Here is a 14,160-nt window from a genome sequence, read left to right on the forward strand (position 1 = left end):
GACATGTGACAACAGAACGGCAGAAAAAAAAATTTAAATCCTAAAATTCAGGGCATTCTAAGAAATGCACAACTGTTGTTGGCACAATGCAGTTCCAACAGTAAGGCACAGGGGTCTATTCTATTAAGTGTAAGTTAATTAATAGACTTGTGCAAGTTTTTGCTACATAGCCTTCCCAGCTTTGTGCCTTCTTTGATAATTGCTTACTTGTGCAAGTTTTGCATGGCAATTATATGTAGCTTGACTTATGATGTGCAAGTTATGTTGTAAGACCAGCTGGGAGTAAAGATCTTTCCGGGCCACAAAGCGAGTCTAGCACCCGTTACATGCGCTGCAGAAAACTAAGGAACGTTAAAGTCAGACAATGGTGTATAAGACTAATGACGAGCTTTGTTCCCCCCCCCCCCTCATACACACACACACATGAAACCCAAATAGGGAGGGTATAACAAGCAGATGAACAAACTCCATAGATGGCATACACAAGTTATCGCGTGAAGAAACGTTGGGGTTGTTAAATAAAAATAAAAAAAATCCGAAATATATATTTTTATTGCATCGCATATAATCCTTGTACACTTGTAGCCTAACCTTTAGGCTACTGCCTGAGGATCCAGTACAGTACCAATACTGCTAGATGAACAGGACATTAGATGACAGGAAACACGGCCAACCATTTCCGTTCCGTCTGGGATTTGAACCCAGAATTCCAGAGTCCAGTTTTACTGATCAAGATGAGCAAACCTCCTCCTCAGCTTCTCCCTCTTCTTAAAGTTTTTCTTTCTTGGCTGGCCATCGACTCCAGAACCACTGTTGGAACACATGATCTTAAATTAAAGCCTTGCATAGAATATCAAGACCTGCTGGCCTTACAGTACAGTACTCACAAATTAAATGGATTTGTTTGGGCGGGAAGGGGTGGAGCACATTATTTAAACATAATAATATCCAATAGTATTGTGTAATATACTATCTTTAACTACCCAATAAGTCTCAATATCCTTGGTGAATATGACTTGTACATCATCCATCTTTGATTCTTTCTATAATTACTTTTGAACTGTACACCAATGTTCAAAGTGTTCTTTACTATTTTTTGTAGTGTAAAATATAATAATCCATAAACATGTCAACACTTTATATACACTGCATTTTCTCCTTTATGTACTGTATATTCAGGCACAGATCTCTAGTTTTTAATACACAGGCCAGACAGTGCACATTAAGGAATACCTTTTACTAACCTCCTTTATCTTCAGTAGATACAATGAACCTCAAAAACTCGAATCACATAATTCCGAACCTAATACGGATTTCCAATAATTACCCTTCCTCGCGTCCTACCCCCATATTCACTCAAATCTCAAATACATGATGTACAAACTTTAGCACAACACATTATTCCACATTTTCATGCCTTTATATATTCTCTAAACATTACCTATGTTTCTCAGATAGCACATTGTTAATGCTTTGATTCTGGATTTTTCAAATTCATACCATACCATCATGTTGCATCAGTACACACGGCTGGGTGATACCACTCCATCATGGAACCCCCCTTCCTGCCCGAACCTTTTCCAATCTTGTTTCTACTAACCACAGCTTTCATTGCTTCAGCCCCTCTTCTTCCTTCACTAACTCTACTCTCAACCTTGCTTACATAAATCACTCATCAGTTACACATCACAGGCAATGAAATACTGTGTACAATATATAGACTACTACTCCAATCACATTAATTTCATGCAGTTTCCTTAACTTGACCTTCGTCTAAATTTACTTTTAAGTCATACACCACACAAAAATAGATCTGTCAATTAGTATAAGTAATCTTTCTCTACTAAAGAAGTGCATCATATGCATACATTAAATTCGATATACTCGAATTACCCACTTCAGACACAAGATTTGCATCACTAATATTCGTACTGTAACTTCTTTCATAACCTCATTAGTTTTCTGTACTCTTTCAATCACTATCTTGCCAGTCACTTTTGTCCATTACACTAAACTGTTTCTGATATATGTAAATGATCTCCCAGAGGAAATAAGACTCGTTCCTCTCATTGCCACAAAAATCCAAAGCCACAGTTCCTCTCACACACAAGACATTACAAAGCAAGGATCTCAAAGAGATCTAGTCGGGTAAAACTCGGAGACTCACCGTTGTTTTCCCATGATGCCTCCTGTATTTATTCCTTTAACATGGTACTGTGACGATGTCGTAGCAAAAAATGTTCTGTCAATCATTTCTGGCCTTATCTGATATGGCTGTAAAGACAATGAATGCACATAAATTAATTAATAAAAATCAGGCTTTGAGAATATGATGAAAACAATGCTCTGCACAGTACATTTGGTTGCTCACAAGGCAAGATCCTACCGACACCTGGTTAGAATCTACTGCAGTCAAGGTCAACATTCTGCACTGGTGAAGCAGGAAATTTTTTACTGTCCACCCCCAGATCATCCTGGTGGTGGGGAGGAACTGAAGAAAATTGAATTCATCCCTGAATGAAGCCAGATGGTTTATTTACATAGCCTTTCCAGGTGGTACTAGGCATGACAGGAACCACTAGGCAGTTCCCAAGCAAACAACTGAACATAAAAATAAGTCACCACTACCAGGTGGCATCATATCCACAACAAAACACCCCCAACCAATTTCTTCACATTCTACATGATACCAAGTACAGAAAAAGCCCACCACATAACACTAGGAAGACAAGGAAAGTGTGGAAGGGAATGGGAGCAACCATATACTGTATTGTTCTCAAGTTTTTTTATATAAATATTTAAAAGCCGTTTTCTAAGCTATTCCATTTTGTTGCTTCCTAAAGCATCTGTCAGCAGAAGTAACTATAACTAAAATAAGAGTAAGGGTTACCCAGCCTGAAGAGTTGTGAAAACAAAAGATGGTAATTTAGATCAGGAGTTGTCAACCGGTGGTTCGTGGACCACTGGTGGTCTGCGAGATAATTTTATTTGTGTATTGTATGTAACTGTGTAATTTCTTTAACTGATATATTTGATAGTTATTAAAGTCAAACTATTTGATGCAATCATTTCTGGTTTGGTGGACTGTGGGATTCATATTAGTGGTCCGTGGGACATAAAATTATGAATTGGGCAATCCGTGAACTACGAAAGGGTTGGCGACTGCTAATCTAGATGGCAACTTGCCCAAAGCTACACACCATGAGACAGAAAGCCAAGATGCCATCATATAACAGTACGAAGAATATTGGCAGGCAGCACGTGATGCACTGCAGGAAGGGCTACAATAGAACACAAGAATAAATGAAACTGCAGAAGGCCTATTGACTTATACAAGGCAGCTCTTATTTATAGCCAAAGAAACTCACTCATATATATGTCTACCCTATCCTTGGAACAATGTAACAGTCCCACTCTGGATAAATGAACGACTTGAGAACGTCGTTTGTAAATGAATGATTTTGAGAACGATTACTGTCATTCTTGGCTAAGAAAGACAATGATGAGAGCAAGAAAATCAGCATAATATGCTAACAAACAATTATTTATTGTTAGAAACTCTTGTACTTCCTTGCTAAAATAACTAGACCTGTCCTGACCTGTGAACTAGCCATGTATTTCTGTCCTTTCGTGCAATACAACAACATGACACTGAAAAGGTTTTCCTACCATTTTATCCTTAATGCATACTTAACCGTTTTAGTCAAGATGTTCAGGAGAAGCAGCAATCGACCTAAAGGTGCTAATGACTCAGGATATGGTACGGTAACTGAAGACAGGACTGTTCAAAGCGTTAATGATAAAGTGAACGATGGCAAGGAAGAGCAAGCTACACCACAAACAAGAACACACAGATCCCTTAAGGAAAACATTGATCACATTGATTGGTCACATGAATTGACATTGATCACATGAAACATTGATTAGTTGTGCTTCCAACAGTGAAAATCCAAGGAACTTCAACTAGTGAAGCCTCAGCATATCAGAGAGGGTAATTAACATTAAGTGAGAGCACTTACACGGGTTGCTAACTGCTGCGGAGTAGGCTTCTGTCCTCCTGCTTTTCGCATCTGCGACAAACAATTTGTATTATATTAGTGACGAAATTGTCATTATTAAGCACACAACTAAGATCTAATATATAATAGAATGTGAATGTATAATATAGTAATAAAAAATACATTAGTTTAATTTAACATTTAACCATTAGCTTTCTTAAGTCATGGATGTAATCTTCACAATTTTTACCATCGGTTAAGTAAATTAAGTAAGGCCTGTAACAGTCAGTCTCTGGGGCTATATAAACACCTAGCTGTTTTACCCCCATTCTGTAAGCTTTTTCTCCATTACAGAATAAAAAAGCTGCAATAAAACCGGCATGCTCTACAGTTTCATAACCCCTACACCCTAAACTGCTCATATCCTTGCATGCCATGCGTGCTCTCAAGGTAAATATTACAAACAATATTAATAGATATATATATCCATTTACACACACAAGCTAATGTAATTTCAAGGCATTATATGACAGAGTGCTGGGGAGACGGGACACCACGAGCGTAGCTCTCATCCTATAACTACTCTTAGGTAATTACACTAGTAAGTGTATACAATGCCACTGAAGAGGGGAAACTTCTAGATATATGAACAATTGAAAATGTGTAACCTATGTCTTAAATTTTTTTTTAATTTAATGAAATGCTTCTTTATGGGGTGGCTCCTCCAGGGAATAAAAATGATGCCACAAATTAAAAAGTGCTAGAAACAAATATTTAAGAATATTGTTGTAAATCTGGAGACGTAACCAAAACAACGTAGTCATAGTGGGACTATTATGCTTGACAAACCAGTCAAGAATTTTCCAACAGGATAACTACATTATAAAGGTAGATTTAAGAAAGAGGCACATTAAGGAAATGAAATGGCAAAAATAAAATGGAAATTTATTTAATTATCAATGTGTCAGGAACACGAATCCTGTACTTAGGTTTATCTAGGTCCCTTCCCCACCTTAGGTCAACTACTGACTTTCTCCAGGTTGCATCCCATGACAGTTGCCTAACTCTAGGGTACCTATTTACTGCTAAGTGAACAGAGGCATCAGGTGAAAGGAAACACTGCCCAAATGCTTCTGTCCTGCTGTAGGAATCAAACCTGAAATCATCTTGCAGAGGGCAGATAGCAGACACCATAAAATGAGACAAATACATTTAATGCCACTGTAAGCAGAAATAACTTCATTACCTTTGAAAGAGTATATGTATGATACTCTGCCTGGGATACTGTTGGAGGCGCATGTGCATATAGGAGCTTGCCATTCACGTAGTCTTTCAGTATGTAACGTGCAGATCGTGGATTATCAGGGAGACCACGTTGAGTCATAAACCCTCGCATTACTATTGAGGAAAAAACATGAATATAAATAAAAAGGCTTTGAGTATAGATGAAACATTCTTTTTTTAAACACAGCACTTAGTAGCTAAAATAGGCAAGGTCATTACCATGGAAGGACTATACCTAGGTAAGGCAGGTCAACTCTTAGCACTGGTAAGAAAAGTGCATATTATCACAGGGAGATTGACTAATGTTGTGCATATTACCCCAACACATTTTTAGTTCTCTGCAAACATTTTAATCTCCTATGGGGTACACACGGTTCCCAATCGGCATTTGAGGCTCCCAGTAAACATCAGCTGTTGTGACATACTGGCATAAGGTAGACAAATAAACCATTCTCATTCTAGCATGCAATGTCTTCATGAAGGTTATTTAACATTAACAGAATACCCAAACTACTTAGCATCAAACGAACGTCTAAGAAGTGCTTTCACTAGCTGCCCCACAAGGCAAGCAATCTCTCCACTTGTCTAATTCAACACTTTTTTTTTACAGATTCAATCAATCCATTAAGTGTGATGCATTAGCAAAAATTAAAAGCATCATAATGTCAATGTTTTCTATGCAGTGACCTTGATAGGTTAGGTGGGTTGTTTGGATTCATACATTTCTAGTTAAAACTAAATTTTTGCATTATTTAAGTAGCAGCAAATTGAGAAAAAGGACCAAGGTGTCACTACCATGTCAACAGAATACCCTGACTATCCACATTCCACCTGACAAGTACAGTACAGTAGCTTTATAAAGCACAAGGAAAGTCAGAACAGAATGGAGAGAAGCAGAAGCAACGAAGTGTTATTTTAGAACTGTAGCAGTCAGTTGGTAACTTCAGCAAGAGTACCCTGGAAGGGCTGGCACCTGTGTGCAACACAATGTTGCCATATGGAGCAGCTGCAAGAAGAGGTAATGATCAACAGGAGATTCAAAACATCCAGGTACCTAGAATACTAAACTAATGGTCATCTGGAAGAAATCCATCCAACATATGGTTCAACTTGGTAAACTGAAGCCATGATACCATTACAAGAGATAATGGAGAAGAAAGCCTTCATTGTGATGAAACTCAACAGATCTTACCGAACTTAACCAACCTGTGTAGAAACTGGGAGAGTTTGGCACTTTGTTCAAGGCACCATGGCAAGGTGGTTGTTCAGAAAAGGAGAATCTGAGTGTCAAGAAGCCTGAAGATACTGGCACAACACTGCAACTAGATAAAAACAGACCAAACAAGACCAACATAGGCCTTCATCAATATGAATGTCTCATTCCTAGCCAAGAATAAGGAATGTGTGCTGAGAGGCACAGGTGTATTTGCTTTTAACGAGTAAGCCAACCAGTGTCTTTATTTATCATTATTATGTAATTTTGGTGGGGTGGGGATTGATGTACAAGTGTTGTCAGGTTTGCACCCTGAAAGCAAATTCTTTCTTTGCACGCTGCTAGAAATACACGACATGTAGTGACCACATACAAAAGTCACATGTAACCTAGGCCAAGGGATACAAAATATTATTTGAGCCAACCTGCTTTATCCAAAGCTATAATCCACAGAAGCCAAATACACATGTGAAGCAAGCCATACTAGCTCTTCCCCTGTATATTTAATGATATATGTATAAGATGAAACTAATGGCCGAGGTAAAATGCACACAGTATTTGCATGCTGCTGAATGAAACTGTAATCAAAACAATTACTTATGAAAGACACTTTAGTAACGAGTACTAACATCCATATGTGTTCAATAACTCCTCTGATGTTGGTGGTCGGTCTGGGTCTTCTCCTTCCATAGGAGGAGGAATACTAATGCCATACGTATTCTCAAACACTTCCCGTGGGATGTGGCTGGATACAAGGTTAATAGGAGGAACTTCATCACGCATCTAAAATATACAGTAATATGCAGGTTTAAAGACACTTTTGAAAGTTTACTATCACCTGGAATTATATACAGTATAATAATTATCCTCATATTCATTATTGGGATCACTTGTTTCACACAAGTGATCCCAACAAAGGGAAGACGATAATGTCTGACATAAACACACATACAGAAAATATTGAAGCCGTACAATGGGATTGACTCTACATCTATGAACTTCTCAGGTTTACGTCCTCGTAGATATATCACGTAATTGTAATTTCATTGTTCATGCATACATTCACATTATAGTGCATTTACCTGATCAATTGGGAGAATTCCTGAGATGATCATTTCCTGCTTGGTTGTAACAAAGGCTGGGAACACTAGCCCAGGACAATCACACAACAAGATGTCCTCACTTAAAAACAAAGTCTGAAATAGAATATCATCATGAAAACCAATTTGAAACGCAATAATGTCAATTAGATAAGCGGGTCTTTTGCATGCAAATATTAAGAAGTCTCATTTGGCCTTGTAGTGTATTTTAGCAAGATAAATATTGGTTCATAATCACCAAAATTAAGGATATGGTGCTCTTAGTATGACTTATGTGGTCTTCCTGTCATGAACTTCTGCAGTGGGTCTTCCTCCAGAGACAAGCTCATGTAATATGTGCAAGCTACTAATATGAAACATTTTATATGGCATGCTGTTGCCCAACAAAAACAATTATATGAGATTTTCACAATATGGTCTAATATTTTGAGTCAAAGACTCATCAAATTTATAACACAGATGGAAAACTCACATAAGTATGAGAGTAGGTAAAAGTTATTAAGTTTCACACAAGCAAAATTATCTGGCCGAGTGACCTATTTAACCCTACTGTCATCTGTGGACGATTTTACCAGTGTGTTATTTACAAGTCTGATTGGGTTTGTGGTTACATTTTCCATCCATAGATAGCTTTGGTGATTATCTTTAAAATAAATCCAGAGTGCTCCAGTGACCTTCCCTAAGCATCCTTCTAGTGACATACACCAAGCCTGACACCTGCCCCTCCAGCTTTGGTCGTCAGTGTTCTCACCCTTTCAAAGGCTCCTTGATTCCATGCAAATTAACATCATAGTTCAAAGTATTTTGAGTTCCTCAGCGATGAAGAATGAATATTAATTAGTGAAGCAAAATATCAGCCAGATAAGGGAAAAGTTAACATCTAGGTAACAAAACCTTCAACATCCAGGACTCAGCCCTCAGGAGGGGAAGGGGGATTCAACTACAGTACTTATCCAGACACGACTACATATTCAATCGCAATTGGGCCCAAGGCATACAGAAGGATGTTGAAAGTATGTATGTGTGTGTGTGTATTCACCTAGTTGTGCTTGCAGAGGTTGAGGTCTGCTCTTTCAGCCCACCTCTCAACTGTCAATCAATCAACTGTTACTGTACCTACTAACACACTCCCCCCCCCCCCCCCCTGTCACCCCAGGAAGCAGCCCATAACAGCTGTCTAACTCCCAGGTACCTATTTACTGCTAGGTAACAGGAGTATCAGGGTAAAAGAAACTCTGCCCATTTTGTTTCTGCCATCACCCTAGGATTATGAGTCCAGAGCACTGCCCACTCAGCTATCAGGCCCCTGTATGTGTGTGTGTGTGTATATGTATGTATGAACATAAACAAAAATATGTAATACACTTACCTGAAAGTGCTTTGTTTTCCCAGGAGTGGCTGACACGGAAACTTTCTTATCTTCCATGAGACAATTGATAGTTGAACTTTTGCCAACATTAGGGTACCCAACTAGGCCAATAGTGACCGACTTCTCCAATATTCTCTTCTTTGTGTAAATTGTACGAAAGACTTCCATCAACTCGCTTCTGCTTAACAAGCGGCTTGACGTGATAAAATCTGAAGATTCCGACTGTGACAAACGGGAAGTAGACTGCTCTGACAGTGTAGACTGATCTTTTTCTATAGTGGAATCGGTTTTGACATTACCACTTATATGTTCATTTAGTTTGGCTGATAAGTTTTGAAGGTCCTTGCGGCACTCTTCAATATTAGCATCTTCACTGTGACCTAGTTCATCATCTTGCTCTTCAGTCTCCTTCACCTCTGCTTCCTTTCCTGCGTGTTCTTCCTCCTCTCTAATTACATCAAGTTCTTGTCCATTCAGAGCAGAGAAGAAAACTGCTTTGATGTTGTTTTGTTTGAAGTACTGCACCCATGCTTCTCTCTGAGCCTCGGTTAGAAAGTCCGATTTATTGATCAGCAGCAGATTTTCCTTATTTGGATTAATCTCCTTGACGTAGGCTTCGAGATCCTCACATCGGAAAAGGAGGGGGTTACGAGCATCTAAAATCTGAACGACAACATCACTGAAAAAATAAAGTTAAAATAATAAATATTCAAGAATTATGTCTCTCTGTGTGTCTATTTATATCAGTGCAACTACTGTTGGACTGATATACAGTAATTATATCCAACTTATATCTAACTACTGTATACTTATATCCAGTAGTTGCAATTATATAGCACTACTGAAGGCAGCACAAGCCAAAACTCTAGCCTATAATCCACAAATGGATACAGTAATCATATTTGTTATTTGAACATAAAAAAAAAAAAAAAAAAAAAAAACAGAAAAATGTACTTGACAAACCTTCTTTCTATCACTCTCCACAATTGTCTCCAGAACTCCAGATTTTTTTCGAATGGAGTTAGAGTAATGCCCTCAACCTCCTGGAGTTTGGCCAGATTTCTGCGCCACGAGAGAAAGCTGGTGCGTTCTGCTTCGGCTAACTGCTCTGGTGTGGTTGTTATGTCCCATGGTGGCCTGAAAATGTTTATTAATTCATACTGTACTATCAATACTCATATATATATATAGTAGACAGTTAACTAGGCTATCATGATATGATGGTGGTGTCAATTGTGACTGGCTTCATAAAGTAAGTACTGTACCAGTAATTATCAAACAGAATTTCTTGCTGTTTCTAACTCTTCAAACAACCCTCCCACTTCCCTACCTAAGACCTAAGAAACACAAGAATTAAAAAAACTGCAGAGGGCTTATTGCCCATGAGGCAGCACCCATACCACAATCCCTTAGTAAAACACAGGATATAATACAGTACAAGATATTCAACCAATACTTTCATAATTCTATTATTTATAGCAACTACAGTACAGTATTTGTTTCAGCATATAACGGACCTAAGATTGCAAAGACAGGTACCATTAGTTTCTTGAACTACTTTTCCATTTTTGTATGTCATTTGGTCTAATTCAGTAGTATAAAAAGTTAACTGTTGGGTCCAATATTTGACCAAATAATTGCTGGAAGTATTATCATTATTGAAGGATGAGCCAAGATATTAGGTACAGTACAGTAATTTGTAGAAGTATTCTCATGCTATCTCATTGATTGTTGACCAATCCACACACTAGTCATTAGTCATTAAACATACTTCAGCCACGTTATTGTGACTCATCACCTGCCTATCTCATTGAAACTGGAAAGAAACAATAAATAAACCTTTCATTTTCTATAGGGAACTAACTTCTAAGATAATGCATACAGGTTACAAGTTTCATGACAATGCGATATGACAGTAAAGATATCGAATGCAAAGCTCAGAGAAAATGTAACAAATTACAAAATAACAACATTTAAATAATTATAAAATAGTACCTATACAAGAAATGCATAAATTAATAAAACAGGGCATCATAGAACACCATAAAAATGACATCTGTCTTCATATATACCTGCGGGGAATGCTTAATAGCTCCTTGTTGGCTTCTTGTGCTGCTAGAACCTTTCTCTTCTCTTCTTCCGTCAGCATACCAGCTACTGTGGTAGGACGCACAAATTTCATATTCAATTTTTCGGCCTGGAATTTATACAATGCCGTATTTAGTGTTTCATGTTAATTAATAATGATAATTTTTTAGAAAAAAACATTTTTCATATAATGTACACATTAATTTTGTCATTTTAAAACTCCTGAATAATATATAAAAAAAAATTTCAGCAATATGTGGGTATAGTTTATCAGGTAACCATCCAGAGATGACCTCAGCCAACTACCTATCACTCAAGTTGATAAAATTCTCAATGCCCATGGTTAATGCCAGTCTCTCAGTGTGAGACTAGCTGTTCAACCCAGGCTACAGTTCTCCATAAATTACTGGTAAACAGCAGCATTCAAATCCTCATGCGTGGAAGGTTTCAATGTTTTAAAGTCACTTTTATATTTCCACTGTTACTCTATTTTAATCACAGACTTTTGATCAACAGTACTTCCTTTGCTTTTTCTTTTATGTCAAGAGGCCACTGGAAAAGTTCCCTGTGATATCAGTACTGGAACATTATCCTGCATGACTGCATAATTCTATCAATTAGATGACAGATCTTATCATAGAAATAAGAGAGTTCAGAAAACTAATCTTTTCGTGACACCTCTGTACTGAGAGACATACAGCTAATTATAAATTACTTAAACTATTAAATACTGTAATAATGATACATGCAGAAGGGGGAAAGGAAACTTGTGAAAATCGCAGCTTCTCACCACAAACTCAGTCCCAGCTAGCTCGGCTGTTGCCAAAAAGTCATCCACATGAGTCTGTTCAGTGATAGATTGAAAGTTGATTCGATTCCAATCTTGCCCATCTTCTAATTCTGAAGTGTGTAACTGTAAGCAAACAAAAATTTATTTTACAAAAAAAATATTACATTGGCAACATACAGTCACACCTAGATAAAGCATATATTCCATATACTATTTATAGATGTGGTATTACATCCATGAAGTTATAGATCAATGCTTGTACTTCCCAGTCTTTCTGATATATATAATATCATAAACAATTGTAAACATATACCATGTTGGTCTAGTAGGTACACAACATCCTGGAGTTTCTCAAGTCATCTACACCTCTATAGGTTAAAAAACAAAGCATTACCTATTAGCTTTTCTTCTCAAGTTCACAACTATGACCACTAATTCTGCTTATTTCTAACCTTAAAAATTCTTCCCTGCTCGTTTTGAAATTTTCTTGTACATCATGGCCAAAATATTTTGCACACTAGTTACCTTATTAAATATACATATTCTGTAATAATAAACCTTTGTATAATATTCTATCATATATTTTTTAAATAAAAATTATCATCACCATATTCCCTCTTTATCTTGTGTTGTGTACACTTTGTTGTCTTGTGTATACTTTCCAAGTAATATAAAATAGTTGCAATTTTTATAAGATAAATTGTATTCAATTAATAAATTGCAACGTGTGGGAGGAACACACAAACTTACCAGAGAATGTCCTGATCTACTCTTCTTTCCGAACCTGTCCTTTATTATGCTTCTCCCGAGGGAGGAAGTTGGAGTGCCCTTCTTCCCCATTGTAAATGTTAACCACTACGCCAAATCAATCGTCCAGGGCTGAGCACCACGCTCTGGTGATGTGGCTGACCGCCTGGAGGTGGTGTGGCTGATCTCCTGGAGGTGGTGTGGCTGACCTCCTGGAGGTGGTGTGGCTGACCTCCTGGAGGTGGTGTGGCTGACCTCCTGGAGGTGGTGTGGCTGACCTCCTGGAGGTAGTGTGGCTGACCTCCTGGAGGTAGTGTGGCTGACCTCCTGGAGGTAGTGTGGCTGATCTCCTGGAGGTAGTGTGGCTGACCTCCTGGAGGTGATGTGGCTGACCTGGAGGTGGTGTGGCTGACCTCCTGAAGGTGATGTGGCTGACCTGAAGGTGATGTGGCTGACCTCCTGGAGGTAGTGTGGCTGACCTCCTGAAGGTGGTGTGGCTGACCTCCTGGAGGTAGTGTGGCTGACCTCCTGGAGGTGATGTGGCTGACCTCCTGAAGGTGGTGTGGCTGACCTCCTACAGTTGGTCTCCTGCAGGTGGTGCAACTAGTTAGTTCTCTGAGGGAACACAACACATGCACCATCTGCAGGTCTCCGTCGTGGTGTTTGTGTTCGTCATGACGTCATAATGACGCAATCACTCCCTCCTCACTCCCCCCACGTGAATAATATACCCTTATAACGCACTTTCTTCACATATAAATTAAGAAAATATGAAACATAAATTATACTTGTATAAGTGTATGAGCATTTTGTAATGCATATGATGGTAGTTATGCAATTAAATTTCATAAAGTGACGTCACGAGACGAAGCAGGCGGATTAGCGCTCATGAACGCCGCCATCTTGCCTCTCCATCAGCCTCAATCAGCTGGCAGTATTGACCAGAAAAATACCTCCTCTCGTCCTCCACGCTGGTACAGGCGAGGCTACTCTTCATTACACAAGATACAGCCCAGTGGCCTCCGCTGACTGGGGTCTCCACTTCGGGTTGTCATCAGCCTTCACCCTCGCTACCTGCTAGTTGAGGTGTGGATTGGTGGTGGATTTTGTTGTATATTGTATTTTATATTGTATTTTATAATATATAGTTTGTATTTTGCTAACTATTCAAGCACTGTGCTTGAATTGTGATTATTATGATTATATTTATTATATATTTATTATTTATTATTATATATTTATTTATTTATATATTATTTATTATTATTATTATTATATATAAAAATTATGGTTATTATTTATGGAGGTCACAACAGTGAAGTCACTAAACTTCTGTAATACTTTAGCTTCTGATCAGACCGAGAGCCTGTTTATTGTGGATAGATTGTATATATATTATATATATATATATATATATATATATATATATATATATATATATATATATATATATATATATATATATATATGTATATATATATGTATATATATATGTATATATATATATATATATGTATATATATATGTATGTCGTACCTAATAGCCAGAACGCACTTCTCAGCCTACTATTC

General features: G+C 37.8%; 2 protein-coding genes across 3 annotated transcripts in view; one reads left to right on the forward strand and one right to left on the reverse strand.

The window, feature by feature from the left end:
• Nucleotides 1–534: 534 nt before the first annotated feature.
• Ns3 (nucleostemin 3) lies at nt 535–13,272 on the reverse strand. Its single transcript, XM_045761488.2, has 11 exons — nt 12,593–13,272; nt 11,843–11,965; nt 11,037–11,161; nt 9,928–10,101; nt 8,965–9,643; nt 7,578–7,691; nt 7,125–7,278; nt 5,245–5,396; nt 4,020–4,070; nt 2,168–2,274; nt 535–810 (listed from the first exon to the last, which is right to left on the reverse strand). The coding sequence occupies exons 1-11, from the start codon at nt 12,680–12,682 to the stop codon at nt 723–725; spliced, it is 1,857 nt and encodes a 618-aa protein (XP_045617444.1). The 5' UTR covers nt 12,683–13,272; the 3' UTR covers nt 535–722.
• A 201-nt stretch (nt 13,273–13,473) lies between these two features.
• The window catches only part of LOC123769970 (protein ZNRD2), a 12,612-nt gene continuing 11,925 nt past the window's right edge, over nt 13,474–14,160 (forward strand). Inside the window, exon 1 of one of the 2 annotated variants that reach the window (XM_045761499.2) lies at nt 13,474–13,675. The gene's annotated coding sequence lies outside the window, so the exon portion shown is untranslated. The remainder of the gene's footprint in view (nt 13,676–14,160) is intronic. The other variant, XM_045761500.2, reaches the window with a different exon arrangement.

Source organism: Procambarus clarkii, chromosome 45, assembly GCF_040958095.1.
Source record: "Procambarus clarkii isolate CNS0578487 chromosome 45, FALCON_Pclarkii_2.0, whole genome shotgun sequence".
NCBI lineage: Eukaryota > Metazoa > Arthropoda > Malacostraca > Decapoda > Cambaridae > Procambarus > Procambarus clarkii.

What these genes read in the sequence shown, in the direction of transcription:
- Ns3 (XM_045761488.2), bottom strand. Translation starts at nt 12,682, where the DNA reads ATGGGGAAGAAGGGCACTCCAACTTCCTCCCTCGGGAGAAGCATAATA. An exon ending in GTAGATCAGGACATTCTCTG is followed by an intron (nt 11,966 to 12,592) that starts GTAAGTTTGTGT and finishes GTTTGCTTACAG; the next exon opens with TTACACACTTCAGAATTAGA. An exon ending in GAATTCTCCCAATTGATCAG is followed by an intron (nt 7,279 to 7,577) that starts GTAAATGCACTA and finishes TGTATATTTTAG; the next exon opens with ATGCGTGATGAAGTTCCTCC.